This window comes from Macrobrachium nipponense, chromosome 39 (genome assembly GCF_015104395.2).
Source record: "Macrobrachium nipponense isolate FS-2020 chromosome 39, ASM1510439v2, whole genome shotgun sequence".
Taxonomy (NCBI): Eukaryota; Metazoa; Arthropoda; class Malacostraca; order Decapoda; family Palaemonidae; genus Macrobrachium; species Macrobrachium nipponense.
The window spans coordinates 25,078,787-25,106,749 of record NC_061099.1 but is presented as its reverse complement, the minus strand read 5'-3'; the positions used below and the strand labels follow the sequence as shown (position 1 = coordinate 25,106,749).

General features: G+C 39.5%; 2 protein-coding genes across 5 annotated transcripts in view; one reads left to right on the top strand and one right to left on the bottom strand.

Annotated features, from left to right (window-relative positions):
* The window catches only part of LOC135210228 (transcription termination factor 3, mitochondrial-like), a 42,469-nt gene extending 32,055 nt beyond the window's left edge, over nucleotides 1-10,414 (top strand). For all 3 annotated transcript variants that reach the window (XM_064243072.1, XM_064243073.1, XM_064243074.1), the window contains exons 6-7: nucleotides 9,146-9,236; nucleotides 9,992-10,414. In XM_064243072.1, the coding sequence (XP_064099142.1) occupies nucleotides 9,146-9,236; nucleotides 9,992-10,269 (369 nt within the window). In that variant the 3' untranslated portion in view covers nucleotides 10,270-10,414. The remainder of the gene's footprint in view (nucleotides 1-9,145; nucleotides 9,237-9,991) is intronic.
* Nucleotides 10,415-11,153: 739 nt separating this feature from the next.
* LOC135210229 (uncharacterized) overlaps nucleotides 11,154-27,963 on the bottom strand; it is a 31,950-nt gene continuing 15,140 nt past the window's right edge. Inside the window, exons 1-6 of one of the 2 annotated variants that reach the window (XM_064243076.1) lie at nucleotides 24,925-25,083; nucleotides 24,613-24,746; nucleotides 22,229-22,327; nucleotides 14,705-14,942; nucleotides 12,018-12,096; nucleotides 11,154-11,611 (exon numbers count right to left, since the gene is read on the bottom strand). In XM_064243076.1, coding sequence (XP_064099146.1) covers nucleotides 11,475-11,611; nucleotides 12,018-12,096; nucleotides 14,705-14,942; nucleotides 22,229-22,308 — 534 coding nt within the window. In that variant the 5' untranslated portion in view covers nucleotides 22,309-22,327; nucleotides 24,613-24,746; nucleotides 24,925-25,083 and the 3' untranslated portion in view covers nucleotides 11,154-11,474. Of the gene's footprint in view, nucleotides 11,612-12,017; nucleotides 12,097-14,704; nucleotides 14,943-22,228; nucleotides 22,328-24,612; nucleotides 24,747-24,924; nucleotides 25,084-27,963 lie in introns of those variants that run through there. The other variant, XM_064243075.1, reaches the window with a different exon arrangement.

The window sequence follows — 27,963 nt, the reverse complement described above, 5'->3', positions numbered from 1 at the left end:
GAAGACGACGCTTCTTTTAGGAGACTGTGCCAGTCTGGAGGAAGAGCAATCTCTTACCTCGCCCATCAGACTGCTAACCTGTGGGCCAACTTGGTTCTTCGACGTAGGGACGCAGTCCTTACCCGAGTGACCAAGGGGGCCGGGCGTGAGGCGGCACTCGGGCTTCGAAATGGACCTCTTAGGAGTTCCCCAGCTCTCTTTCCTGGAGAGATGGTGGACGCTGCGGTGGAAAGGCGGCGCACTGACGAGAGTGACCGCTTAGTTCACCAGGCAGTCTCGAAGGTTACTGGGCAATCTCGAGCGACTGCGGCCAAACCAAAGAGCTTGGCTAGCGCTTCCACGGCGGCGAAGACGGTTGCACCGTCCAAACCCCGTGTGAAGACTCCTGTTGTTTCAACTTCTGCTAGAGGAGGCCGCAACCAGCCCTCCTTTCCCCGCCCTACCTTTCCCCGGAGGTGCTGGAAAGAAGTCGAAACGAGGAGGGAAACGCTAGGGACGGCGTTCCCCCTCACCTGCTGCCGGAAGTGGGGGGGTGCCTAGCGAGCCATTGGGCGACTTGGCAGCGCTACGGCGCCGAGAACTGGATAGTAGACGTCCTTCGGGAGGGATATCTACTACCCTTCGAGTCTCGGCCCCCCCTCATCTCCAAACCGGTCCACCTACAGACCTATGTCCGGGGATCAGCAAAGGACAACGCTCTTCGACAGGAGATCAAGACCATGCTGGCGAAACGAGCTGTAGAAATCGTGGAGGACCAGTCACCGGGCTTTTACAGCCGCCTCTTCCTAGTGGAGAAGGCATCGGGGGGCTGGCGTCCGGTGATAGACCTCTCTCCCCTGAACCCACCGCCTTCGTTCGCACGACGCGGTTCACGATGGAGTCAGCACGCTCGGTGCTCGACTCGATCAGGGGGAACGATTTCATGCTTTCAGTGGACTTGAAGGATGCGTATTTTCAAATACCCATCCATCAGTCCTCCAGAAAGTACCTCCGCTTCATCTTCGACGGGACGGTGTACCAATTCAGGGCACTTTGTTTCGGTCTCTCAACCGCCCCACAGGTGTTCACGCGAGTGTTCACTCTGGTGTCGGCTTGGGCCCATTCGCACGGGATACGTCTTCTGAGGTATCTCGACGATTGGCTAGTCCTGGCGAGCTCCCGCTCGCAGTTGCTACAGGACAGAGATCGACTCCTCAAGTTTTGTCGCGATCTGGGGATCGTGATAAACTACGAGAAGTCCGATCTCGAACCCAAGCAGAAGATGAAGTACCTGGGTATGCTGATAGACACGGTAGCAGGGCAGGTCTTTCCCGCAGACTTGCGTATCAGCAAATTCAGGGAGGCAGCCGGCTGGTTCCTGTCTCGGCAGGAACAGGCAGCACAGCAATGGCAAGTCGTGATCGGCCATCTGTCGTCACTCGAGAAGTTAGTCCCTCACGGGCGTCTTCACCTGCGGTCTCTCCAGTGGAGGCTAAGGGAGAGTTGGTCTCAGGCCAAGGATCCTCCTTACTTTCCCGTGGCTATCACGGACAAGGTGAGGCAGGACCTAGCCTGGTGGCTCGACGACAAGAACCTCTTAAGAGGAGTGCCCATACGCACTCCCCCCCCGGAGATGCTTCTGTTCTCAGACGCATCGACCGAGGGATGGGGCGCACACCTGGAGGAGTTGCTGACTGCAGGTGTGTGGGACCATCACGAAAAGCACCTTCACATCAATGTCCTGGAGCTCAAGGCGGCGTTCAACGCTCTCCAAGAGTTTCAGGACCGCTTGGTGGGACACTCAGTGGTGTTGATGTGCGACAACACCACAGTAGTGGCATATGTCAACAAGCAGGGGGGGCTAGTGTCTCTTCCGCTCCATCAGTTGACGGTGCAGGTGCACGAGTGGGCCACGGCTCACTCGATAGAGCTGTCAGCACGCTACATTCCAGGCAAGAGGAATGTAGTAGCAGACAAGCTCAGCCGTCGGGATCAGGTGATAGGGACCGAATGGTCTCTACACCAAGACGTAGCGGAAAGGCTCTTCAACCTGTGGGGGCGACCGGTCGTAGACCTGTTCGCCACCCGGCACAACAGGAAACTTCAGGTTTTCTTTTCAGCTGTGCCGGACCCATGGGCAGCTGCAGAGGACGCTCTCCAACACCCCTGGGACAACCTCTTCGCTTACGCCTTTCCTCCCTTCTGTCTGATTCGGAAAGTGATCAGTCGAGCGCTGGTCACTCCCAATCTCAGAATGATCCTGGTGGCTCCCAAACGGCCTCAAGCCGTTTGGTATCCGGACCTGCTGGCTCTTCTTGCGGACGCACCGAGAGAGCTACCCACTTGGCACAACCTTCTAGCCCAGCCACACGTAGAACGGTACCACCAAGCAGTCCAGTCCCTTCAACTTCACGGCTGGCTGTTATCCACCATCTCTTGCGAACGAGAGGCTTTTCTCGTAGCGCAGCAACAGAGATGGCTGGACACGTCCGACAGTCCTCTGCAGCTGTGTACCAGGGGAAGTGGGCCGTCTTCTGTGGTTGGTGTCGTAGACAGGGTCTGTCTCCTCTCAGAGCCACTCTTCAGCAGGTAGCGGATTTCCTCGTGTTTCTTCGCCGAGAGAAGCTCCTCTCAGTACCCACAGTTAAAGGATATAGAGCCGCCCTGGCTCTCGTCCTAAAACTGAGGGGACTGGACATCTCGAATTCGTTCGAGATCTCCTTGCTAATGAGGAGCTTCGAAAGGTCTTGCCCACCCAGGGAACTCAGGCCCCCTGCGTGGGATGTGACTCGTACTTAGGAGTTTGACTCGAAGACCCTTCGAGCCACTCCGAGAGTCGTCAGACAGGGATCTGACCCTCAAGACCCTCTTCTTGCTGGCCCTGGCATCGGCGAAGAGAGTAGGGGAACTACATGGCCTTTCTTATGATGTTAAACACACCAGAGGCTGGGGATCTGTGACGCTCGATTTCGTCCCGAACTTCGTAGCTAAGACTCAGAATCCGTCGATCCCTGACGACAGGTTCGAGTCTTTCACGATCCCCTCCCTTCTGGACTTCACCGATAACGATGCGGATGAGATGCTGCTTTGTCCTGTGAGGGCGCTACGGCGCTATCTGAAGAGAACTCGACATCTCAGGCCTGAGTGTCGACGCCTCTTCGTTAGCACTGGGGTTACCAAGAAAGAAGTTTCCAAGAACACGCTTTCTTTCTGGCTGCGTGAGGTGATCAGGAGAGCGTACGAGGCTGATGGTAGCGACGACATCCGTACGCTCCGACCGAGAGCCCACGAAGTCAGAGGTATCGGACCCTCCTTAGCGTTCCGTAAGAACTTCTCCGTGGCGCAGGTCCTGAAGGCAGGTGTCTGGGCCAACCAGACCACCTTCACGTCCTTCTACCTTCGGGATATTGCCCACAAGTCCTTGGATACCTTTTCCTTGGGACCTGTGGTGGCTGCTCAACACGTTGTGTAAGCTTACCCAGCACCCGAGCAGGCAGAACAGCATCGATTCCTGGTATGACTGGGAGAATGAATGTGCGAATGAGAGAGTGACTGGCTTCTCTTCACCATCTTTCTCTACCTCTACCTGTGGGCAGAGGGATACGGTCGTTACCACGCTGGAAGGGAGTCAGATGCAGGTAAGCTATTCAACAGAGCTCCATCCTATCTCTTTAACTAGAGATAGGAGTGTATATCCACCACTTTCTCCAACAAGGGGGAGAAAGTGGATGCCAAATTGAGACAAACCCATTACTTTACATTTGCTCATGTAAAGGAAAAAGTTCTTACAATGCTGGTACAAAGAGATACGCTTGCCTCTCTCTTAGTACTCGGCCCAGAGGTCTGACCATTGATCCTGCGGTGCACACCCCGATCAATCGGACAGAGGCTTGGATCCCTCCCTCGCTCTTACGACCAGGGAGGCATTCCAGGGATGGACGAACACCAGTCTGTTCATCAAAAGACTCAGATTCCTCCCACCAAGAAGTGAGTCTTCCTATTGTTAAAGGACCGAGGGTTTGTATTACGTATCGGAACAAATGACAATTTGTCGAAAATTGCATTTTTCCTAACTATACAAACCTGAGGTCCTTTACATATAGTCCCTCCTCATGCCACCCCTCACTCTGCGTATTTTGCATGGGCCAAAAGCAAAAGTGATCGGACAAGCAGTTAACTACCGTTCTCCCCTTGTTCGAAGCTTACGACCGTTCCAGCTGCCGCTAGCTACTTCCTATTGTTAAAGGACCTCAGGTTTGTATAGTTAGGAAAAATGCAATTTTCGACAAATTGTCATTTTTTAAATAGCACACATCACATATTGGATTTCTGAGTTTGCCATTTTATTTGATAGGTATTAAACTTACTGCTATTACTTTGTTCTTTAAATTGAATGATAAATAAGGAAGGAGATACACTTTAAAAAACAAATAAAAAATGCTATGTTTTAAAGAAAAATATTTGTTAAAAAAAGAATTTTTATCTAATTCATCTGAAAGTTTGTATGCATCTTTAGTCAAACTAGAGGTAACACCTGTGCAAGTTTGAACACCGTCACTCAAAATTAACCCCCGACCCCGCCGATACCCTTAAGCTAATGAAGACCTCTCGGACCTCATCAAATCGTTCAATACCTCCGAATCCAAGGGATCAGAGACAGTCCCTTGGAATTTAGATGTGCTGAAATGGCCCTTGGGACCCCGGTTCGAACCCCTTCATTCTGCTTCACTAAGGGCCCTTACCAGGAAGACCCATTTTCTGGTAGCTTTGGTGTCAGCTAAAAGGGTCAATGGGTTGCATGCCCTCAACAAGAAAGCCGTAAGGTCATTAACCCTGGACTTTTAACTAAAAATGAAGACCCAGCCAAACCCTGTCCTCGCTCATTTACCATCAAGAGTCTAATGGAAATACTAGGCCCAGATGAGGAGAGAGTTCTGTGCCCAGTGAAAACACTGAGGTACTATTTACACAAAACAGAAAAGATTTGAGGTCCTAAGAATCAATTATGGTGCTCAGTTAGGAACCAGTCTCGTGCCATGTCAAAAAATGGCTTGGCTTTTTTTTATGAAGAATCTGATCACCAAAGCCCATTCCCAAGTTGGAGAGGCGGTCTTAACATCCATCAGAGCCAGGCTAATGAGATAAGATCGGTTGCCACGTTAGGGCTGTTGTTTGTGGCTGGCAGGGTGTTGGGGGAGGAAGTGTAGGAAGCCATTCTTCCTATCTATTCTCTTTGCCTTGAACTCAGGTGTAGAGTTGAAAGGGGAGCTTGGAGGCACTCTATGTCTGGAGTGCCCTCCAAACCTTAGTTTTAATGGTCGGGTGGTGTTTTTTATATTTATAGTGCAGGTGATATTTGAATTGTTTTTTCTGACTACTTGTATGCTTTGTTAGTCACTGTTGTAGTGATGCATCTGGCCAATTAGCCACTACCTACATGGATAAGATGAGTGCTGACTAGAGGCAGTATCTATCTGTAGCAGCTCTCTTATCAGGTAAAGAACAGCAAGCATTGTACCAATGCTATTATTTTCTATTCTCTAACTCATTATCATAAATAGTGTTTTGGGGTAGAAATATCCACATATTCCACCTCCATGTCAATTTGGGATTCAGCAGTGTAAGTACTTGGTAAGCTACATATATAAAAATGACATAAAAATAAGTTTTTTATATACGTACTTACTAAGTACGTAATTACAAATCAAAGCCCTCCCTCCTCCCCTCATATGGGAAAAGGGCAAAAACAATTGCACTCCTTGCTGAAATTGTTCCTCTTTACCCCGAAAGTGGGTGGGGTCTAGTTAATCCACACCAACGTTAGCGCTGCCACGATTTTCAATATTTTTAAGCTACCAGTGAGTGAACTGTAAGCAATATAATTATGTACTTGGTAAGTATATATAAAACCTTATTTTATCATAAAAGTGTCATATTTTTATCAACATGTATGCTATACTGTGTAGAAAATATTTGGGGTCACGTACATCAGTTATGAATTATGACAGTATGTGTACTTTAAAGAAATATACAATGCTTAAGCTTTGATTTTATTTTTGCTGAAATACCGTTAGTACTGCATTTTTAATTAATTTGTTTACTTTTAAGTTTCTAAACTCATGTAAACACATTTTTCTTAATTTTCCATGTCACCGTTTAGCATGTACGTATTTAATTTACGGTACCTCAGGATACATAATTAATCCATTCTGAGGTGGCCTTCGTAACCTGATTTTTTCATATCTTGAACCGCATTTTACATGTAAATTGCCTAATTCGTTCCAAGACCTACAAAAACACCCTAGTAAATTTTATAATAAAGCTAAATTGACCAATAAACAATGAAATGCAACAATTTGGACCATTCATTACCTAACTTAAACTACATATACTACTAATATATACTACATACCTGTAAATAAAGTGTATTAGTGTACATGGTATACAAGAAATACTGTACGTACATATGTAGTAAAATGTGGAACCTTACCTTTCGAGTGAGGCGATCTCCGAAAGTGGCGACAGAGGACAAATGGCAGAAAACTTGAACACTTAATTTTACGAAACACATTAAAAAATGTTCAGGAAACATTAACACTAAACGTTATGAAACATTAACAAATGGCACAAAATGTTAACACTTAACTTTACAAAAAACTTAAAATTAAATTCCTTTTTTTTTTCTTTATTTTTACATTTTTTAATTTATTTTTTATACTTTAGTTTTTTTTATACAAAATTTCAATTTCTTCACCACTTGCAACTTTCTATTTTTCTGTAGTATCACTTGGATCTTCCTATTTGCTTACACCTACTAAAGGCCTCTTTAAAAAAAAACTTCTTCCTGCTTTTCACAATGTTCCTGAAACGACTCAGGCAAACGTCATTGAAGCATACGGCCTGTGTAAGCCTTTTCGGGGTGTCTCTTTTCTACAAATGATTGCACCTTATGAAAAGCAGCTAGAGCATCCTTAATTTCTGCCGTTGTCATAGGGTCGTCGTCCTCCTCCTCGCCGCTGCTAGAGAACTCTTCTTGAACGACGTTATGTTGCATGGTCTCCAACTCCTTCAGGTCATCCATCGTAAGCTCCTCTTGGTGCTCCTCAAGGTCATTTATGTCGTCCTCATCAGCGACCAGCCCCATGGACTTGCCAAGTGCAACGATCTCGTCACGATCTGGTTGCAAAACAGTTTCAGGATCGTCAACTGTTTCTGAATCTGCATCAGCTTCGCCCACATCGAATCCCTTGAAGTCTCGGGCGGATACGGCATCATGCCAGAGTTTCCTCCACAAAGAATTCAAGGTTCGCCTCAAAACCTGCTGCCAAGCTTGATCGATGAGTCAGATGCATATGACGATATCGAAATGCTCCTTCCAAAATTCACGCAAGGTGAGGTTTGTGGTATCAGTGATGTCGAAACATCTCTTGAAAAGATGTTTCGTATACAGCTTCTTGAAGTTTGATATTACTTGCTGGTCCATGGGCTGGAGGAGAGGAGTGGTGTTAGGCAGAAGATAAAGAACCATGATGAAAGAATACTCCGCTAGGATATCTTCCTCGAGGCCAGGAGGGTGAGCAGGGGCATTGTCCAACAACAGCAGACATTTCAGAGGGACGCGCTTCTCTTCATAGAATTTCTTCACTGTCGGGCTGAAACAGAGATTTACCCACTCGGTGAACGAAAGTCTCGTTACCCAGGCTTTCGCATTAGCCCTCCACATCGCTGGAAGCTTCTCCTTTAGCACTTTGTGGGCCTTGAAGGCTTGAGGAGTCTCCGAATGATAGACAAGTAGGGGCTTCACCTTGCAATCCCCACTGGCGTTCGAACAAGGTGCGAGCGTAAGCCTGTCTTTCATAGGCTTATGCCCGGGTAGCTTCTTCTCTTCCTCCGTGATGTACGTCCGACGAGGCATTTTTTTTCCAAAAAAGGCCAGTCTCATCACAGTTGAAGACTTGCTGAGAACTGTAGCCTTCGTTGATCGTCATCTCGTCGAACGTTTTAATAAAGGCTTTGGCCACTTTCATGTCCGAGCTGGCCGCCTCTCCATGCTGCACCACCGAATGGATGTCAGTCCGTTTCCGGAATTTTTCAAACCACCCACGAGAAGCCTTGAAGTCTGGGTTAGCGCTGATGTCCCTTCTCCTCCGTCATCTTTGGTCAGGGCAAACAAATTGCTGAAAATAGCGCTGGCCTTGTGGCAGATTGCAGTTTCGGTTATCATATCACCAGAGATTTCTTTTGTCTTTTATCCATACAAGAAGCAGCCTCTCCATCTCATCGTGCATGTGGCTCCTCTTGTTGGACAAAATAGTCATGCCCTTGGAAGGTGTAGCTGCTTTGATGGCTTCCTTCTGCTTAAGGATGGTGCCTAACGTCGACGGATTTCGTCCGTATTCCTTAGCGATCACACTCAACCGCATGCCAGCTTCATACTTCTTGATAACCTCCATTTTTTTGTCTCCACAGAAAGCATCCTCTTCTTTCCGTGAACTTCAGCAACTTTCTTGGGACCCATGACTTTACTGTACGTAATTAAGTTATGTAGTATACTAATTAAGTTCTCACACAACACGATAAAGTACAAAGCGAAATCACTAACACGAATTTACATTAACAAACGAAATCGTATATGTGAACGAACGAATTCCGCTTGCGTACGATAACGCTGGTGCGACGCAGTGGCTGAAGAACGCCTTTACGTAGAGCACGATGGGAGAGATGCTGACCAATAGGAGAGCAGGATCTTATGGCGGTGACTAGCATCAGGAACCAATGGGAGAGTGGGAGGATGGTGGCGAGTCTAATCAGTTGGCGGAATGCGAGTTTTAGAATTGTTCTTGGCGGTCTGGGCAAATCTCGGGACTTTACAGCTACAACCTTTCGTAACCTGAATTATTTTTGTATGTAGAGGCAAAATAATCTTCGTATTTGCTTTCGTAACTTTAATTTTTCGTAAGTTGGGACTTTCGTATGTCGAGGTTTCACTGTATACCTTTCAAGTAACCATCAGCTTTGCTTTCTACATCAAAGGATATTTGATGTACGTACTGTATTATGTATGTAATGTTTAGCAAACTCGTCCACTATTTAACTTGGAAAATATTAAATTATTTGAATATATTACTGCATTCAATATAATATACTGTTTTATTTTATTTTCCAGAAGAGAAATTTCTCTGTCCTAGAGGAGATGGGTTTTTCAGCTGATGAAATGAAGAGTTTATTACTCAGTAAACCGAAGTTGTGGATGTTGCGTAAGTATTAGTCACCCTATTGTATATTTAATGTGTCACAATGTATAAACTTCAAACCTCTTAAAGTAATTAGTTGCACTATCTGGGAAAGTGTGATGTTAACAGAATGATGATTCATGATTAATTCATGCTTTGTCTGGCATGGGCCTCAAGGCAAAGGAAAAGAGGGACATTTGTCATGTTCTCTCATGCCAATGAGAGTTGTTTTGAATGAATTTTTTTTTTACATTATTTTCCAATACATAACCATCAGTTTATGCCCAGTGCTCTCCTCCCAACCTCACACTTTGGGCAAACCTAGACCATACATGGGAACAACTTTTCCACCACCAGGACTTCTAAGGATCTGGATTTGTGGCTAGCCATCGAGAGGTGTTCTTACATAGAATGCCTGGGAGTGCTGATTGCTCAGCATTAGGCATGTTGTAAAGTATTGGGTTTGTGTAAAAAATAATTTAAAAATTTCATGTCATATGGCAGAGTTACAGATAATGGCTTGTTTGAGTTTGAAGAAAATTGTCCAGATATGCTACAAATAAACTACAGCTTTATTAAAAAAATATTTCAGGTTCCCCTTTCATTTTTAAAGATAAACTACAAATTTTGTTACATATCAGTATAGTTGTGTAATTAGAACTGTTCAAGTGACTGCAAATACATACAGGAATATTCTTGTTTTATATTTCAGTACAACTGTGTAAACTGTGGTAACTGATTAATAAGACCATGTTCATTTTCTTTATTTTGATTTTCAGATGGTGTATCTCTTATGCGTCGCTTTGATTACATCCACAATCAAATCGGTTTCACTCATACGCAGTTAGTCGATTTCCCTAAAGTATTAATGTCTAGAGATTTTAGGATTAAGGAACGTCATAAATATTTGAAATTAATTGGCAGAGATCAGTTTGATCCTTCGAAACCAAATTATGTTTCTCCTGATTCATTGGTAGCTGGGGATGATGCTGAATTCTGTACTAATGTGGCAAAAACTCCAGTTAAAGATTTTAATAACTTTTTGAAAACTATGTGATTTTTGTAATATTTCAAGTAGTCCATGATAGGTATAATTTTCCAAACATAAATTACTTCTTATACAAAACAAAACTTTTTGTATGTATATGAATTGACAGTTATGTTGTTGGTATATAATAAAAACAAATATTTAACAAACAATACAGTTGAATATGTTTCACTACAAAGTTGTTAAATACATTACCTTATGTTCTTAATTTCATGACTTAGATAGCTCATCCCCAATTTTAAAGGAAAAGATAATTAATTGTCAGACGGTTGGTAAGTGTGTGATCAAAAGGCTCTGCATAAACACAGGAAGAACAAATTATTGCAGCAATCCAAGATAGGCAGCAGTGCAGCTTGTTAAATTAAAAGCAGCAGAGAATGTTTAACAAACAGTCATCATACATAGGCCTTGTCATTAGTAACTAGTGGGCACCAGTTTTAAAACAAAGACAGAAATAAGACAAGATGCATTGAGACAGTCATGCTGAGCATTCAGTAAACAGCTGAAAGAGTTATTTATGGGAATCATAATGGCAAACAGGTGGGTTAAACAATCCATGTGTCTACTTAGAGTCTACACCTGACAATTCCGTTAAAAAACAAGGTTAAACTTGAAGATGAAGATATAGTTGAAAAAATTGGATAGCCACATAGGAAGAGACCACATGTGGTAAAAGATGAAGGAAAGAGAACTTGAATGTCTAACCTTGTCAAGGTAGTCCACAGAGGTTACTATGATGAAACTGCTTCTTAACCTCCCGCTATACATAAAACCTTAAGACTGTTAAAAGTAAGTAATTTAAGATTGTTAAAAGTATACGTATAGCCTCAAGACTATTAAAAGTAAGTAATGACATCCATTAAATAGTATAAAGCTGTAATTAAAACCATAGATTCTTACTAAATAAAAAACTTGCTATTTATTCAAAATTATAGTTAGATTAACAAGGAATGTGTTGTCAACAATCCAATAGGAATAACAGACTTGCATATAACAATTTATAAACAAACTACTACCTGAAGTGTGTGTAGGTTTCTAAAACCTATATTTCAACATTCTTATTAGCACCATATACTGTAAATCAATAATGTGCATGACTCAAGGTCCATTACAAAAAAATGATTAAATATATGGAATGTGAACCCAGAAACAAAACCTGATCCTGTTGCATGAACACTCCAAACAATCTAATCTGGCATCATGAGAAAAAGTCCTTAATACTTAAGAATCGTCTCAAGAGGAGCGTTGACCTTCTCACGCCCCTTCAACTCTGTCAATTCAATGACAACGAGACAGAGTGCTACTTTTCCTCCCATAGAAGACACAAGTTCATGTGCTGCACTCATTGTCCCTAAGAAAGATTTAAAAACTAATGAGTCACAATTCTCTGGAAATTAAACGAGTGGCAGTAATTTCGATCCCAAAAGCCTGCCTTATTCATCTGATTACTCTTATTTATTTCAACAATAAAAATGAATAGTTCCCAAACTTGAGTAAACTTTACTTGAATACTGTTTGATATATATAAATCAGGCTTATGATATAATTGGGGATAAATTAATTGATGGTGAATAAGAATCCAAACCACAATGTCAGAGGATCCCTAAACAGATCCATTTACCCCCAAAATATAAATGCATATATAAAATACAAAAACCAGGTATCATCTAAACTGCAAAACAAATATGTATAACATTCTCTTACTTAGAAAACCAGGTATCTAAATTCCAAAATAAAAATTTATAACATTCCCTTACCTCCAGTAGCTAAAAGGTCATCAACAATTACAACAACCTCTCCTTTTTTAATGCCATCTTCTTGAGCTTCAAACACATCCTGCCAACACATTATACAGCAAGTCAAAATACACTGTGTGTTATTGATCAATGAAGTTTATCACAACCAAATAATGTGAAGTTTAAGTAATTTAATAAATTCTGATATTTAGTGCCACTTAGACAGTGGCAGTGGAATTAACTTCACTGTCATGTTGTCAATGGAAATAAGAACCTCCTTGTTTTGGAGAACTCTTCTCTACTGCTGTCTTACATATCCCTGAACTTTTGGGACAAATTAATTCCATTCTAGAAGGCTGCAGTGAACTGTTTATCACCACCTTCAAGATTTGAACAATTAAGGCAACGGTACAGAAGTCATAAAAACACAGGCTTTCTTATCTTCCATCAATCACTACTTTTATCATTCAAACTGCACTACCATTCATGAAACAAGTAAAACAGATGTGATAATAGAATGCCTGCATGAGGGAAGAGTACAGTACTTGACTGAAAAGAAGACGGATACATGGAATAAAAGCAATCCTTACTGCTTGCAGAACTGAATCACAAACTTCAAGGAAATTGGAATGGAATATAAAATTTGAGCCAAAGGTGCAGCACTGGGACCTATGAATGAGGTCATTCAGCACCGAATGGGAAATTGAGAGTAAAAAGGTTTTCGAGGGTTAACTGGTGGAAACCCTCATAGGTGCACTATGAAACAACTCTTAGTAGAGGGTGGAAAGTAAGATGGAAGAAAGACAATATGAATGGAGGTGCAGATAAAGGAATAAAAGGGTTTGCAGCTAGGGGGCAGAGGGACACTGCAACAAACCTTATATAATGCCTACAGTCCACCCCCTACAGGGCTGAAGATATTGAAATAGTGGTATGTGATTTTAATAGAATTTACATGGAATGAACCATGTACTATATCTTTGATTGTATTCAACATATCCTTATCCTTCATAACATAAATCCTCATAACCCTCAATCTCTATCATGTCTAACATAAGCTTTTCCTAGGTCCATGTATATCATGTATACTTTAACTACGTATTTACTTTAAACATCTGGCATAACTGTTTCACAACAAAATTGTTTGAATTTTACCACATTTATTACTAAATATGTAGTGCACTAGTCCATTCTGTTTCAACCTTGTGTGTGTGTATGCATGGCTAATATAATTTTGTCATCCCTCTACTGAAGAAATGCTAGGATAATAAGAAAGATATGACAAAACATCAACATTATAAGTAACACAAATTTACATATAAAACAATATAATACATACTACGTATTCTTAAAGCCTCAGAATTTCCCCTTAGTTGTGCCAGAATTATCCAATGTAATGTTAGTACGTAGACATATAGCTTTCACAGATTATGGAATTTAATGAACTATAAGTTGAAACACTACTGTCTATTTACGATTTAATTATAATGACTGGTGAAGGAATTTTATTTAAAAAATTAGTGTTATCCATTATTGCGCAATATTTAAAGCAATGATACACAACAGCCTAAGCTTAAGTAGCTTATGACATGTTTGACAGTGAAGAGAGAAATAATATTGCTGTACAATATTTTATTAATAAACGCTGCACACACATATGAAGATTTGGATGAAATTTTTAAATATATTTTTAATGTGGGTATACCCAAATGCAATACAAAATAGGTGCTACTTGCTCAGTATAAAATCAGACAAACGCCCCACCCCTAACACACACACACACACTTCGTACCATACTGTTGGTTCACGATTTATTGTTCCTACCTCCATTATTGCATACACTACTCAATTTAACACCCTAAAAGATACTCCTCAAAAATTACAGTAAATAATGCTGCATAACAAGAAAAATATTTATTTAAAGTTAACTCCTTATGTAAAAATGTAAATGTGCATACAGAAGCAAGATGTTACAAGACAATACATATGACACAAACTTCTCTATGAGAGGCAAAGGGTTTAGCACTAGTTACAGTGAAGGCCTTATGTGGGTTTTAATAATAAGATTTAATGATCATTTTAGTTATATTACATTTTGATATGGATCTGAATTTAGAGCAAAGTTTAAAAATACTAGTAGGGTTAAAGAGTATCATTACGAATACTTCAAGTATGTACCTGTTATTAGGCATTTAGGAAAGCTCTCTTTAAATCTATTATGTGTATCTCACATGAACAAGGTATATCCAATATATCTCTAATATTTAAATTCTTGACAGTTTCAGTATAAATGAATGCAATTTCACAAATGTTTGAGTATCTGAATGGTATTTTAAGAGGTAAATTAACATTAAATCTGGACCATGAATTACTTTTGAGAAATTTAGAGAATCAACGAATTTATGAGCAAAACTTCTAATATTAAATACATTACTAAAATTCTTTGAAGTCCAATTTTGGTTAGTATTTTCATATTTCAGCATATCAATTCCTACAGAACTGGAGGCATGTAAAGACAGTTTGTTAGCAATAATAATTCATTACAAGTCCCAGACACTAAATAAAGAGTGGAATAATGCCTAAATTTGATATTCTGATCAAATGAATCTTACCTTTCTATGCGAGATAAGTTTCTATTTATAAAAACCACAACCTTAAAAGTCAAGCCTTAATATTGAAAGAGTGTACCACATGCAGAGAGTACTGACCGTTCCATATTCCAAAGTGTACGAAACTTGCTTCAACTTCCCAGGCAGCTTCCCTTTCTTTCGCATAGGCACGAAAGGTTTGTTAAGTGTTAGCGCTAAGGGAGCACCAAGCACAAAACCTCGCGACTCTAGACCCATGATAACATCGACCTCAGGGCAAACTTTCCTAATTCTTTCTTCCATAAGTTTTATCAAGACTCCAAAGGAAGGTGGGTCAGACAAAACAGAAAATATGTCCCTGTAAAAGGAACGTCATATAAACACTTTATTCACCCTTCCATTTAAATGATATAATTCACTACAATTATCTGATAAACAGACCTACATCCCTGTACTTTACTATGATTTTTCAATAAGTCTTTAAAGGAGTCATGGAAACCAATTTAATGTTTCCATGTGTACCAAGAGAATATTACAAACTGGTCAAAACAACTGTTCACAGTTTTCTGCATTCTTATATGCTGCACGGTTTGTAATGTCTCCCACTCATTAAAAAGTATTTTGTAATTTCTACTCACTCACAAAAATTTGTCTGTAGAATAAAGCCAGAAATCAAATATACAGGCGGTCCCCGGGTTACGACGGTTCCGGCTTACGACGTTCCGAGGTTACGACGCTTTTTCTTAAATATTCAATGGAAATTCCGTCCTGGGTTACGACGCTTGTTCCGAGGTTACGACGCTGACGCTTCCGACGCTCCGAGTTCAACGACGCTTTTAAAAAACGCATGCTATGATAAAAATCCTTTATAGTTTAGCACAGTACATAATAAAAATATGTTTTTGGTTACATTACAACAAAAATTTTGAGGTTATGATGATTTTTGACACCTTTTTTTTTCGTATTTTTTGAATTTTTTTAGTGACGCCGCATATGCGGAACTAGTTTGCGGGGCGAATGAATACACTAGCTTGGGATGCGCAGTTTAAAACAGTCCAAAAAAGCGCAAATATAATGAAAATCATTGCTTGTTCCAGTACATAATTAAAAAAACTAAGTTTCTGGTTAGATTACAACACAAATTCCAAGGTTACGACGTTTTGTTATGCTTTTTAACGATACCTCATATGCAGAACTAGTTTTTTGAGCGGAGGTGCATAAATTAATTAACGCTATTAAACTGTATGGTAAATTGACCGAACAACGACCTCGGACGGTCGAGGACGCCAAGCGTAACAATACGAAAGGACGCCACTTCAATCGCGTGCCTGCCTGCATTTCACTAGGTTGGTGTGCTGAGACGTTGCTGCAAATTCCTTGCCATTTTCGCAAATTTACAATGGCTCCTAAACGCCAAAGTACTTCCTCCGATGATAGTTCATCCAAGAAGAGGAAGTCATCACGATGGAGGTCAAATATGACGTGATTAAAGCGTTCGGAGAAGGGAGAAACTAACACCGAAATAGGCCGTTCTTTAGGCTTGAGCAGGACCACGGTGGTAACCATTGTGAAGGATAAGGAACGTATTCTGAAGCATGTTAAGGATGCTGCACCGATGAAGTCAACGGTGATAAACGAGAAGCAACGTAGCCAGAGCATTGTTGAAATGGAGAAATTGCTCATGATCTGGCTGGAGGACCAGAACCAGCGACGTGTTCCGGTGAGCTTAAGTGTGATCCAGGAGAAGGCTAGAGCGCTGCATGAGGCAGTAGTGAAAAAGTTTGGCGAAGGCAGTGCTGGTGGTGAATTTTCCGCGAGTAGAGGTTGGTTTAACCGTTTTAAGGCTCGTGCAAATTTGCATAATGTGAAGCTGCAAGGTGAAGCTGCTAGTGCTGATAGCGAAGCAGCAGAAAGTTTTCCAGGTGGTTTGGCTGAGATAATTAAGGATGGTGGTTACACGGCTGACCAAGTCTTTAATGTGGATGAGACTGGATTATTTTGGAAAAGAATGCCAAATCGAACGTACCTTTCCAAGGAGGAGAAGTCAGCACCTGGCCATAAAGCTGGAAAGGAGCGACTGACTTTGCTGTTTGGGGCCAATGCAAGTTGTGATTTGAAACTGAAGCCCTTGCTGGTGTATTTGGCCGAGAATCCCAGGGCTTTCAAGGGCATTTTCAAGAGTCAACTCCCTGTGATTTGGAAATCTAACAAGAAGGCGTGGGTTACCTTAATGGTCTTCGAAGATTGGGTTCAATGACCATTTCGTGCCAGCAGTGGAGCGGTGATTTGACTCGAAGGGTCTGCCTTTAAGGCCCTCTTAGTCCTGGACAATGCCCCTGGTCACCCTTCAAATTTGAGCGACATGCATCCTAATGTGAAGGTGGTGTACCTCCCACCCAATACCACATCGCTGATACAGCCAATGGACCAGGGAGTAATAGCTAATTTCAAGCTTACTACCTTAGAAGGACCATACGTTTTTGCTTTGAGGGCCATAGAAGCTAACAAGGAGTTGACACTGAAGCAATTCTGGAAAGGGCTACAACATTGCAGATGCAGTGAAGAACATTGCAAGTGCTTGGGACGAGGTGAAGACGACCACTTTAAATGGGGCCCTGGATGAAACTGTGTCCACAGTTTGTGCCACAGTTTTGAAGGCTTTGACCAGGCAGAAGACGTCGAGACTGTGACGAGGAAGATCGTAGGGCTAAGCAATAAGAGGCTGCAACTAGATCTTGAACCTGATGATGTAACAGAGCTGCTGGCTTCCCATGGAGAGGAATTGTCTGCAGAGACTTACTAGAACTTGAACAACAAATGATTGAGGAAGAGGATGGCGGCACCAGAGCCAAAACCCAGGTCATTAACTGTGAAAAGGCTTGTCAGAGGGTTTTACTCATCTGGAGAGAGCTTGGCTTCTTTTGAGGCAGAAGACCCTAACGTTTCTAGGTTTGACAAAATCAAGAGAGGAATCATGGATTTGGTGACTTTCTACAAGGAGACCCTGAAGGAGAAGCAGACGAAGAGAAGTGTGCAGTCCAGGCTTGACACTTTCTTTCACAAGTCTCCAGTACCACCACCTCCCACTCCTAGTCCTGGTAAGGAATTCTGAACTGTTTTACTAATTTATGTGTTTACATGTGTACATATTAAAATGTGTTAATTTTTTAATGTAACAACTAAATGTAAGAGTAAAATAGTAACTTCATTAATTTTCATCATTTGTAATTTTATTGCAGAAGGGTGACAGTTCCAGGATCCCCCTGTACACCTGCAGTTCCAGACTCCCTGTACTACCTGTGACAGTTCCAGATCTCCCTGTACTACCTGTGACAGTTCCAGATCTCCTGTACTACCTGTACATTCAGATCCCCCTGTACCTGGACCCTCGTATCCCGCCCACCTGCTGTACAATCAGGTAAGCAATTTCATTTTTCTCATTTTCATGTTGGAAATAAAATTGTTTACACCCTACATACATACGTACACTAACTTACATAGTGGTACAATGTGTTTGATGTTGCATAACCTTATTATTTTTTTTTTTTTCATTTCAGACCCCTTTGATAGTGACAGTGACCCAGATGACCCTGAGCCTTTCCATGGTTTTGATGCCTCGCCCTATACATCAGGTAAGGAATCCTTTGAACAAAATTTGTATAAATGTTTTAATAAATTGCTAATAGAAATTTTTATTAAAAGTGTACATATGCTACAATTACATCCACCTTATAATATATTTATGTACCCTATCATTCTTTCCAGATGTAGATGTTCCCTCATCAGTTGATACGAGTATCACCTCTCCAGAGCCCAAATCAGTTGGATACGAGTAGTATCACCTCTCCCATTCCTTCAGGTAAAAGAATTCTTCATTTTTATATTGAACATACGTATTACACACTACATATGTCAAACAGTAATAACATGTGCAGTAGTTACAGTAGTAGTAACTATCATTTTATATATTTTTTATCATTCCAGACTCCCAAGCACCTGCCCATCCCACTCCATAGCCCAGCCACCCACTCTCATGTACCATATGGCCATACCCAGTAAGCAAGCCAACCACTAGAATTTGGTAAGGACATATTTTTTTTTATTAATGTTTTAATATTACATATTGTAATAAACATGTTGATGGATCATACATACACTATAATCATATGTATTACATTATCATTCCAGACTGGCATGCACCTGTGACTTACATAAACCAGACCTCTACATAGCCTACATGTCTTCATTTTGCTGAAGGTAAGGAATTCTCAGTTGTGTTTAATGTTTGCATACGTTACAATAAATTTTGTACACCTAAGTGGTTACATACTGTCCTTTAATATTAATTCTTCATTCCAGACTGCCCATCATCCTAGCCTGTTATCTGTGATAAAGCACACTGAAGTTAGGTTTGGAATGCATCCTTATCATGAATGCTCTACACCTCCACCTCCATCCCACAACCTAGGTAACAGCTTTGAGACTCACTAAAAGTTGGTAAGTTATGTAAGGAATTTCTAAATTAAGTTTTATACTACATGTTATATGTGATATTAAACCACTGTATGGTGCATATTACTGTATTTAACTTACTATGCATAGAGTACTTACTGACAAAATTATTTTTTGTACATTCCAGAACCCCCATGAATGATTGTAGGCTATGGGGCCACATAAGACTTTGTCCATCCAGGGTTACATTGAACAAGAACTTTAAACTAAAAGTAAGGAATTAATTAACATACATTAACTCTTTTAGTACTCTTGATATATCTACAGTAATTAACATATGCATTCACAACTTTCTGTAGTGTATATTTTGTACACTAATTTTGTTACTTTTTCCTTCCAGAAACCAACATTTTTCACACAATCCAGGTTGTTACTACAAGTGTCATCAAGGGATAAACTACAAGTAGAAGCACCATTTTTGGATGGAAAAAACCCTTCAGGAAAGTATACGTATCACATGTAACATGTAGTGTAACAAAGTATGAACAGTAAGGTTTTTACATACAGTAGTACATATACATACGTAACATAACTACAGGAATTTCCAACCAGTTTGATTATGTACATATGTACATGTTATAAACCACTGTACGTATGGTTACTGTATGTAACTTACTAACATACATAACACGACTTAACTTTGATACTTTTTTGGTACATTCCAGAAAACCAGGACCCCCTCCATGATGCAGGCTATGGGGCCACATAAAACTTTGTCCAGGGTTTACTACATAACATAGCACGACAACTGTAAACTACGTACTAAAGGTAAGGAATTATACATAGTAGTAAACATACATTAAGTAAGTTTTATACGTACATACTAAAAAAAAGTGACCAAGATCTCTCACATGGGATAAGTGATCAAGGTCCCTCATGGAATTGGTACTGTACACTCCCTGCTGAACAGGGGGTGTAGACCAATCATTTACAATAATGCATACCAGTTGATATTAAACCACTGTATGGTGCATATTACTGTATGTAACTTACTATGCATAGAGTACTTACTGACAAAATTATTTTTTGTACATTCCAGAACCCCCTGAATGATGTAGGCTATGGGGCCACATAAGACTTTGTCCATCCAGGGTTACGTTGAATGGACAAATTTAAACTAAAGGTAGGAATTGGAATTACATACATTAACTAAGTTTATAACATGGTTTCTATATGTGATATTAAACCACTGTAATGCATATTACTGTAATGTAACTTACTATGCATAGAGTATCTTACTGACATACTAATTATTTTTTGTACATTCCAGAACCCCCCTGAATGATGTAGGCTATGGGGGCCACATAAGACTTTGTCCATCCAGGGTTACGTTGAATGACAAATTTAAACTAAAGGTAAGGAATTAATTAACATACATTAACTAAGTTTTATACATGTATATATGTGATATTAAACCACTGTATGGTGCAATATTACTGTATTTGCACGGGGTTACTAATGCAAATAGGAAGTACTTACTGACATACTACTTATTTTTGTGTACATCCAGACCCCCAGAATGATGTAGGCTATGGGCCACATAAGACTTGTGCCATCCAGGGTTACGTTTGAAAGACAAATTTAAACTAAAAGTAAGGAATTAATTCACATACATTAACTCTTTTACTCTTGATATCTATAATTTACATATTGCATTCAGGACTTTGTGTAGTATTTTGTACTAATTTGTGTTATACTTTTACCTTCCAGAGCTACCAGACTGGGATTTTAGTGTACTCCAGGATCTAACAAATACTACTACGAAGTGTACAGTGCATAATATAGTGTTTAGTGTATAATCTAACCTAAGGATTAAGTGTAGTACATTGTGCTTTATAGTGTCACAAGAGTTTATAAAGGAATTATACCTTCAAGAACCATCCTTTGCCATTGAAATAACCACACTACACATCATGCAATATACTTGCATGTCACACAGGTAAGGTCTCTAACTTTTTCTTTTTTAGTTTAAGGCATATTTCCAAGTGTCGTTCCGGCTTACGACGATTTCGGCTTACGACGCGCCTCAAGAACGGAACCCCCGTCGTAACCGGGACTGCCTGTATACTTTTTTTATTATTAGCATTTTATAAGATACTAAACAGATGACCTTGAATGATATTCCAAGAGGCGCCGTTATTATTATAGTACTAGTATATACTTTTATTTGGAGGACCATCACCTCTTTATAACACCCCCATAAGTTTTTGACTGCATGTTTATGCACGCTTCCCTCTGCTCAGCTATGCATATGTGGCACTCAGTACCTTGGGCGTCAGTTATAGTGTGTGATTTCTAATTTCCTTCATAATTATTCATTTTTCATCAACAATTTCTTACAGGTTTCCTTATTTCTGTTTTTATAATTTGTCATGCATTGAACGTTTTTTTCATCACAGGAGTTCTATGAGTGGTTCAAATAAGCACCACTCATTCATTCATCTAAAACTTAAACTGGTCACACTATTGAGGCAAAACCATCACCATAATGAACAAATTACTAATATAGGCCAGAGCACCAATAATGAGCAAAAATCAATTACAGAAATGTGAGACCTTGTTAAGTTCTGGAGACCACTGTCAACAGATCAGAGTACATACACAAGCAGACTCTTGCAATGAGCTTTTCCTGCGATAGAAGTGACCTGAATGCTTGGATGTTAAATTGGATTTTTTTTCTTATTGGTGAGTATCTGGATAAATAGCTGACACAACTGTAGTCAGGCTTAAAAGTCAAAGCTAAATTCATAAACTTAGGAATGAAAAGTCAGCTAAATTCATAAACTTAGGAATGAATCCCATCTCTGATTCTTTTATTCATCAGCATTGTGTTGGCATCACACCTTTTATTACTTTACTTTTATTCATTTTTTTACTTTTCTTGCAATATCTAGTATCGTTACCTCCACAGTCATTTGTTTTTATGATTAGCTATCCTTTTAGAATGGCTGCTCTAATTTAGCTTTCTGCAGTTGCATTGTCCCTCAAGCATTTTCCAAACATATTAGCTACAGCATAAATTTTTCTTTCTTACAGTCCCATAAATGATATTAGTAGTTAGACCCTCAGGAGCACTGGCAGAATTCAAATATGGCACAGCTATAACTCACAGAATTCTCTGTACATACATACCTGAAGAGTATTCCTGGTTTAGGAAAATCTGGGTATGCTCCGATCTTGTCTCTGATGGTCTCAATCCTTTCATCTGACATGTTGACGACTGGACAATAACTACAATGTGTAAATTAAACTAATTATAATTTTCATAAAGATGTAATTTTAAAAAGAAACAACACAATTTTCTCATTTACTAACTAAACAAAAAAGAAATTTTTATCTATCAGGAATAATCTTTATACTGTAATATAAATTATGGGCATATATCTATCCTTCACACAGATCTGCCTTTATATTTATTCAACAAAATAATTCTCAAGTACATAATCAATCTTATAAAGCTTTATTTTTCATTTAAAAGTGGATAATAGCCTGCTAATTTACAGTGGGATGAAATAAACTCTTACATTAGGCAGGAACCTACTTCACCACTCGATTCAATATTTAGCTTGGTAATATATACTAATTACTTTATCCTCTCTCCCTTTTTTTTTAATTTTATCTTTTTAATTTGGCGTTTATGACGTGTACAAGGCTTAGGAATACGCAGATGAAGGCCTACACCTGGTGGGAATTTGGCCAGAAAGTGTAAAAACAAGTTTAGAAAGGATTAATTTCAATTGTAACCCCATAAAGAAAGAAATGTTCCATAAAACAATGATGGTGGTTTCCTTTTTCATAACTAGGCCAGAGCAATTCATCTTGAAAAACACCTGCTCAGGATGTTTTTTGCTGCATTTGCTGTTCCCTTTCCCTGTTAAAATCCTCGATGAACAATAAGATGGAAAGTTTAAACTTGATGGCGAGCCATAAAGCAGCAAGACATCTTAAACTGAACATGGCTGAGGGAAAATGTGTGCCTCCGCATATGAGCAGGGGTTTCACTGACTGTTTCCTGCTCGCACAGTACAATTACTTTTAGGCTTCCAAATAGAAAAAAATAATATGAAGGGTATTACTATGATTTTCTAATCTCTAAATAACATCAAGAATAAATATAAGAAAACGTTGAATAATGGTCATTTTGGTATTTTTTTTATATGGTATATGGTTGGGGCAGGTGGTTGAGCAGGGGGGTGAATAATAGGTTAGGTATTTACCATTACAAATACATATCATATAAAGGATTACATCTTTATATAAGTCCAGTGCTAGTGTTTTGAAGGAGTTCTGACCAAAACTTAGGGAGCTTATTAAATTTTCTTTTAAGTGATATTTACATACCATTCTCTACTGTTCAAAACCTCATAAAATCTCATGCTAAAGAATAAGATATTTTCTGGCTCCTCCAAGTTTTTATGACAACTTTTTCATTTTACCAATGGCTACTTTGTAAAAAGTTGTCAACAGAGATGTATGTAATATGATTGGAATACCTAAATTTAACGTACCTCAACTTAATAAACTAATGTACTTATCCACTACCATATTATAATTTATCTTTCTCATGCTAACAATTTAGATGAAACATTTATGGGTAAACCTCGTACGTATAATGAACGTTTAGTGTAAAAATTCGTCTATATGGAATTGCTGATGGCTGTTTGATGTTAAAATATTTAAGTACAGGCTATGATATTGGGCACTGGTTACATAACAGAGTTTGTTAATACTTATCAGAGAGCCAGACCCCAAATGCACTGCTGAACTCAAATGTTACTGTATCTTATGACCTGAAGGTAATACGTACAATCCTTTAGATGCCACCAATCTTGTGGCATGGAATATGCAGTATGAAATGATGAGGAGGCAATTGGGGTGTCCCATGCCAGTCAGAAACAAGTGCGCAAGATAAATTTAAAGAAATAACCAGGTTAAGACCAAGCTCCTTACTTTAAGATTCACCCTTAGCTATTGCGTGACATTTACGGCACTCTAGGTTGAGTTCAAGAGGGGGTTTCCACAGGGGAAGGCGTGAAGCCCTAGTCAAGTCAGGCCCTACACCCTAAGTTAGGTTAGGATGCATATCCCTGTAACTGTCCCCACTGTTTTAGTACTTTGGGATAGGAAATTGTTTCGTGAGTTACCAATGATATGCATGAATTATAGGTAGGTACCCATTTTATTAAGAGATGCGCCTGTTTTAGGTTGCCCCCATCCCTAAATCCTTGCTTCCCAAAGGGATCTGCTTAGGTAGGCTACTAGGGGGAGGCTATTAGGCCTACCCTGCACAACATTATGATAAAAAAAATGTAACCTAGTATTATATTAATCTAGGCCTCTACAGGCTTAGCCTCAGACAGGCTAGCAGTCGATCTGGTTGGCCAACTAATTTAGGCTAACCTTTCACTAGAAAGGCTAAGACTAGGCTCATACACTACTTAAAAGCACAGATCTAAGTCTGCTTACTGAAGAGCTTAGAGTAGGTTTGTTGTTAATACAAAAAATGTTATGCTTACTTTTATGTAAGAGGGTTCGCGGATTCCTAACACTGACGGTGGACGCACAGCCGACTGAAGATAACATTACACCTCAGCGACCACATTCTTCTTAGTTCCTGGTTCAGTTCATAACTACGTCGCAATATCTGAAGCTTTAGAAAGGAATTTTGCTCGTTTTTGTGATATATTTTATCAATAAGTATATACATATATGAATCAAATAATCTTAAATAAAATATCGAAATTGCAGTAGTGTCGAGTCGCTCCGACGGTCCAGTCCTGCGGGAAGTACTAAGCTAGTTTATCAACTTAGTTCTCATTTACTACTACCTTAATATTGTACTTATTTCTGGTTATTTGCCTTTATCCTATATTTCTTTTTTATTCCGATGTTATTATAATTCACGCCACTTCCTTCGTTGGGTTTATAGTTTGTTCAGCTTAATTCTTTTGACGCCAAATTCTCAATTCATTTTCGCCACTTAAATATGTTGTTGTTTCCTCTTCCTCTTCTTCCCCCAATTTCTGTTGTTTCTTCTTCCCCAAAATTATTTACGCTAATATTAATGTTTACTTCCCTTTTTAATATCAATTTAATTCTAGAATATATTTAGTCTGTCCTTCATCATCATGACTGCTTCTCTTACCCAATTCATTTATATACTATACTTCTTATCTTTACCAAGAGGTAACCTTAACTTACTCATTTATCTTCGCTTTTGTTGTCAATTTCCCTTGTAAATAGGTAGTGGGTCTACTATATCCGTGACGTCACACATTTTCCACAAATCTTCACGCTTCTTTGTTTTGTTATGCAAACAACTGTCCTTGCCTTAATTTATGCTGTTGTAATGCTGAGGCACACCATTATTTACTTCTTGATATTCACATCATATTCCAAAAAGCTTTTCAATATTCTGTTCAACTTTTAACAGGACATTAATCGTACCTGTTCAGCTTTGAAGACTTCAACGTGGCCTTCGATTCCCGTTTTCAGTTTGCATTCTTTGAATAAACCATATTTTATTAATGAATATTCACCATTTTCCTTTAGTTACAAGTTATATAAGACAGAGAACTGAAATTAAAATATGAATGATAAATAATGTGCATAATTACCGAGGTAATGAGGCAGAAGATAAAATTCTGCTTTCATGTGGGATTTAGTGCTATAGAATAGTAGTAGTGTCTGACCAAGGCCAATAGCTCTATTGGCCTTGTGTCTGACTAAATAGGAAATAGGAGATTCAGTTTGTTCTTCTTCTCTATTTTAGTAGGAGATCTGGATTCTTTTACTGGAACTATGTACTACTTCCCTGCAAAATCACATCAGAAATACAAAGATTAGTCATGCTAACTTTCATTTGTGGAGGAATATTAATTTGTTAATATCGTATGTGTTAGCAGTGAAGGTATGGGATGAATGATCAGTTTATCTAAATCACATGAGGCTCATTCCAAATCCGTTCAAATAATACCCATGCTCCCCCCCTTCCCACATTGATATTGTTTATCCTTTTTATACGATACACTTTACTCTAATAGTTACAAAATAACCTCATATGATCTTAAATTATCCTATCTCAATTATCACGGTTAACTGTAGTCGCTTTACATGTACAAACTCAAGTTCGTTTAGTGGCTAAATTTAACCATAGTTTGCCTAAAGCTGGCTGTTTTGATATTCTTAGATGGCTATAGCGCGTTAAGTGGGTTAGTTTTTCCTAAAAATGTTATGAAGTACTTTGTAACTTTCTTCTGAGCTTCTTTATCTTTATTCCTAGTGAGTTATCCAAGTTAAAGTATACATTCATTGCTATCAATTTTGCTATTAACGCATGCCTTCCTTCAGCAAATTTTCTACAATTTAGAATGACATGTTAGATATCTTCTATCATATTACAATGACTACACAGAGGCGAATCAATCATTTTGCATTTAGGCAAATAAGAGTTTACTCTGATATATCCGATTCTTAGAGTTACCAAGATGGTCTCTACTTTTCTATTTTTACTATAAGATGCTTCCCACTCTCCTATAATGGGTTTAATTAAAGGTTCCAAGCCACTTGCCTGGTTTCATGATGTTCCATTCTTTTTGCCACATTTCTTTCATTTTTCTTTTTCAAAGCCGTTTTCTTCTCTGTTATAGCGAAGGTATTATAATATAGTGCACATTTTCCAAACCTTTGTTTAGCTGTTTCGTCAGCCAGCACATTCCCTATAGGATTCCCTTGTGACTTGGTACCCAGTGCAGAATCTCATAACTTTGAGTGTCATTAGTTGTGATAGAATTGACAGGATGTTATGTACAATTTTTAAAATTTTTACACGCCATTATTTTAAATCAATTCCAAAGAGGTCGTGGAGTCGGTAAATATTACAACCTTCCTGCATCTATAATTGTCTTAACCCATCCGAGTGCTTCGCGTATAGTAAATAATTCAGCTCCTAGGATAGATTTAAGTGGATTCAACCTCAATCTATAATAAGGAAAATGAAGAGTTAGAATGACAAATGCAGCTGCACATGCGCAGTCCTCTGTGGGTTTATTTATTTCCTTCTTGGAGTCATCTGTGTATATGTCTAGAAAATTCATGTACAGTACCTCCTTTAACTTACCAAACTCCCGAATGAACCCAGAAAAAGTTTGATTGTGTGGTGCTTTTCCGTTGCATGGAACCAGTGGGTTATTCAGCAACGGGACCAACGGCTTTACGTGACTTCCGAACCACGTCGAGAGTGAACTTCTATCACCAGAAATACACATCTCTCACTCCTAAATGAAATGGCCGGGAATAGAACCTGCGACCACCGAGGTGGAACGCTAATACCATACCAATCACACCACTGAGGCGCTTTGAATTTGGTTCTTCTGTATCAATTTTGCCATGGTGCTAGGATAGAAAATGCCCTGTCTTCTTTTGATATACCTAATTTTAATTCCCACTTCCTAATGACGTCATAAGCCCTTTGAATGAAAGGTTTCCTGAAGTAACTCGAGTTCCAGTTTAATCCCTTTAACCTATTATCCCTTAGGATTTCATCTCCTGCAGGGTGACCCATATCAAGATGTTTCAGTTGTACCCAGTATGCTAGTATTTTATATTAATACTATTTTAATTCTAATAGATTCAATGTTACTTTCCACCTGTAATGACATCATTGATGAAGTACTTTTTTGCTCCAAGTGCTCTTCTTATTGTGACATTTTGAATGACCCCAAGCTTCTCTATACTCTGTTTTTTTTCATCTGTCCATCCGCCTGTGGTGTTTTTGTATGGTAACACTGCGTCCCGGGCTTTAGATAGTTACATTCAGCTTACATTCAACGATTATAATAATGTCCTATTTCGAATATTAACGGTGT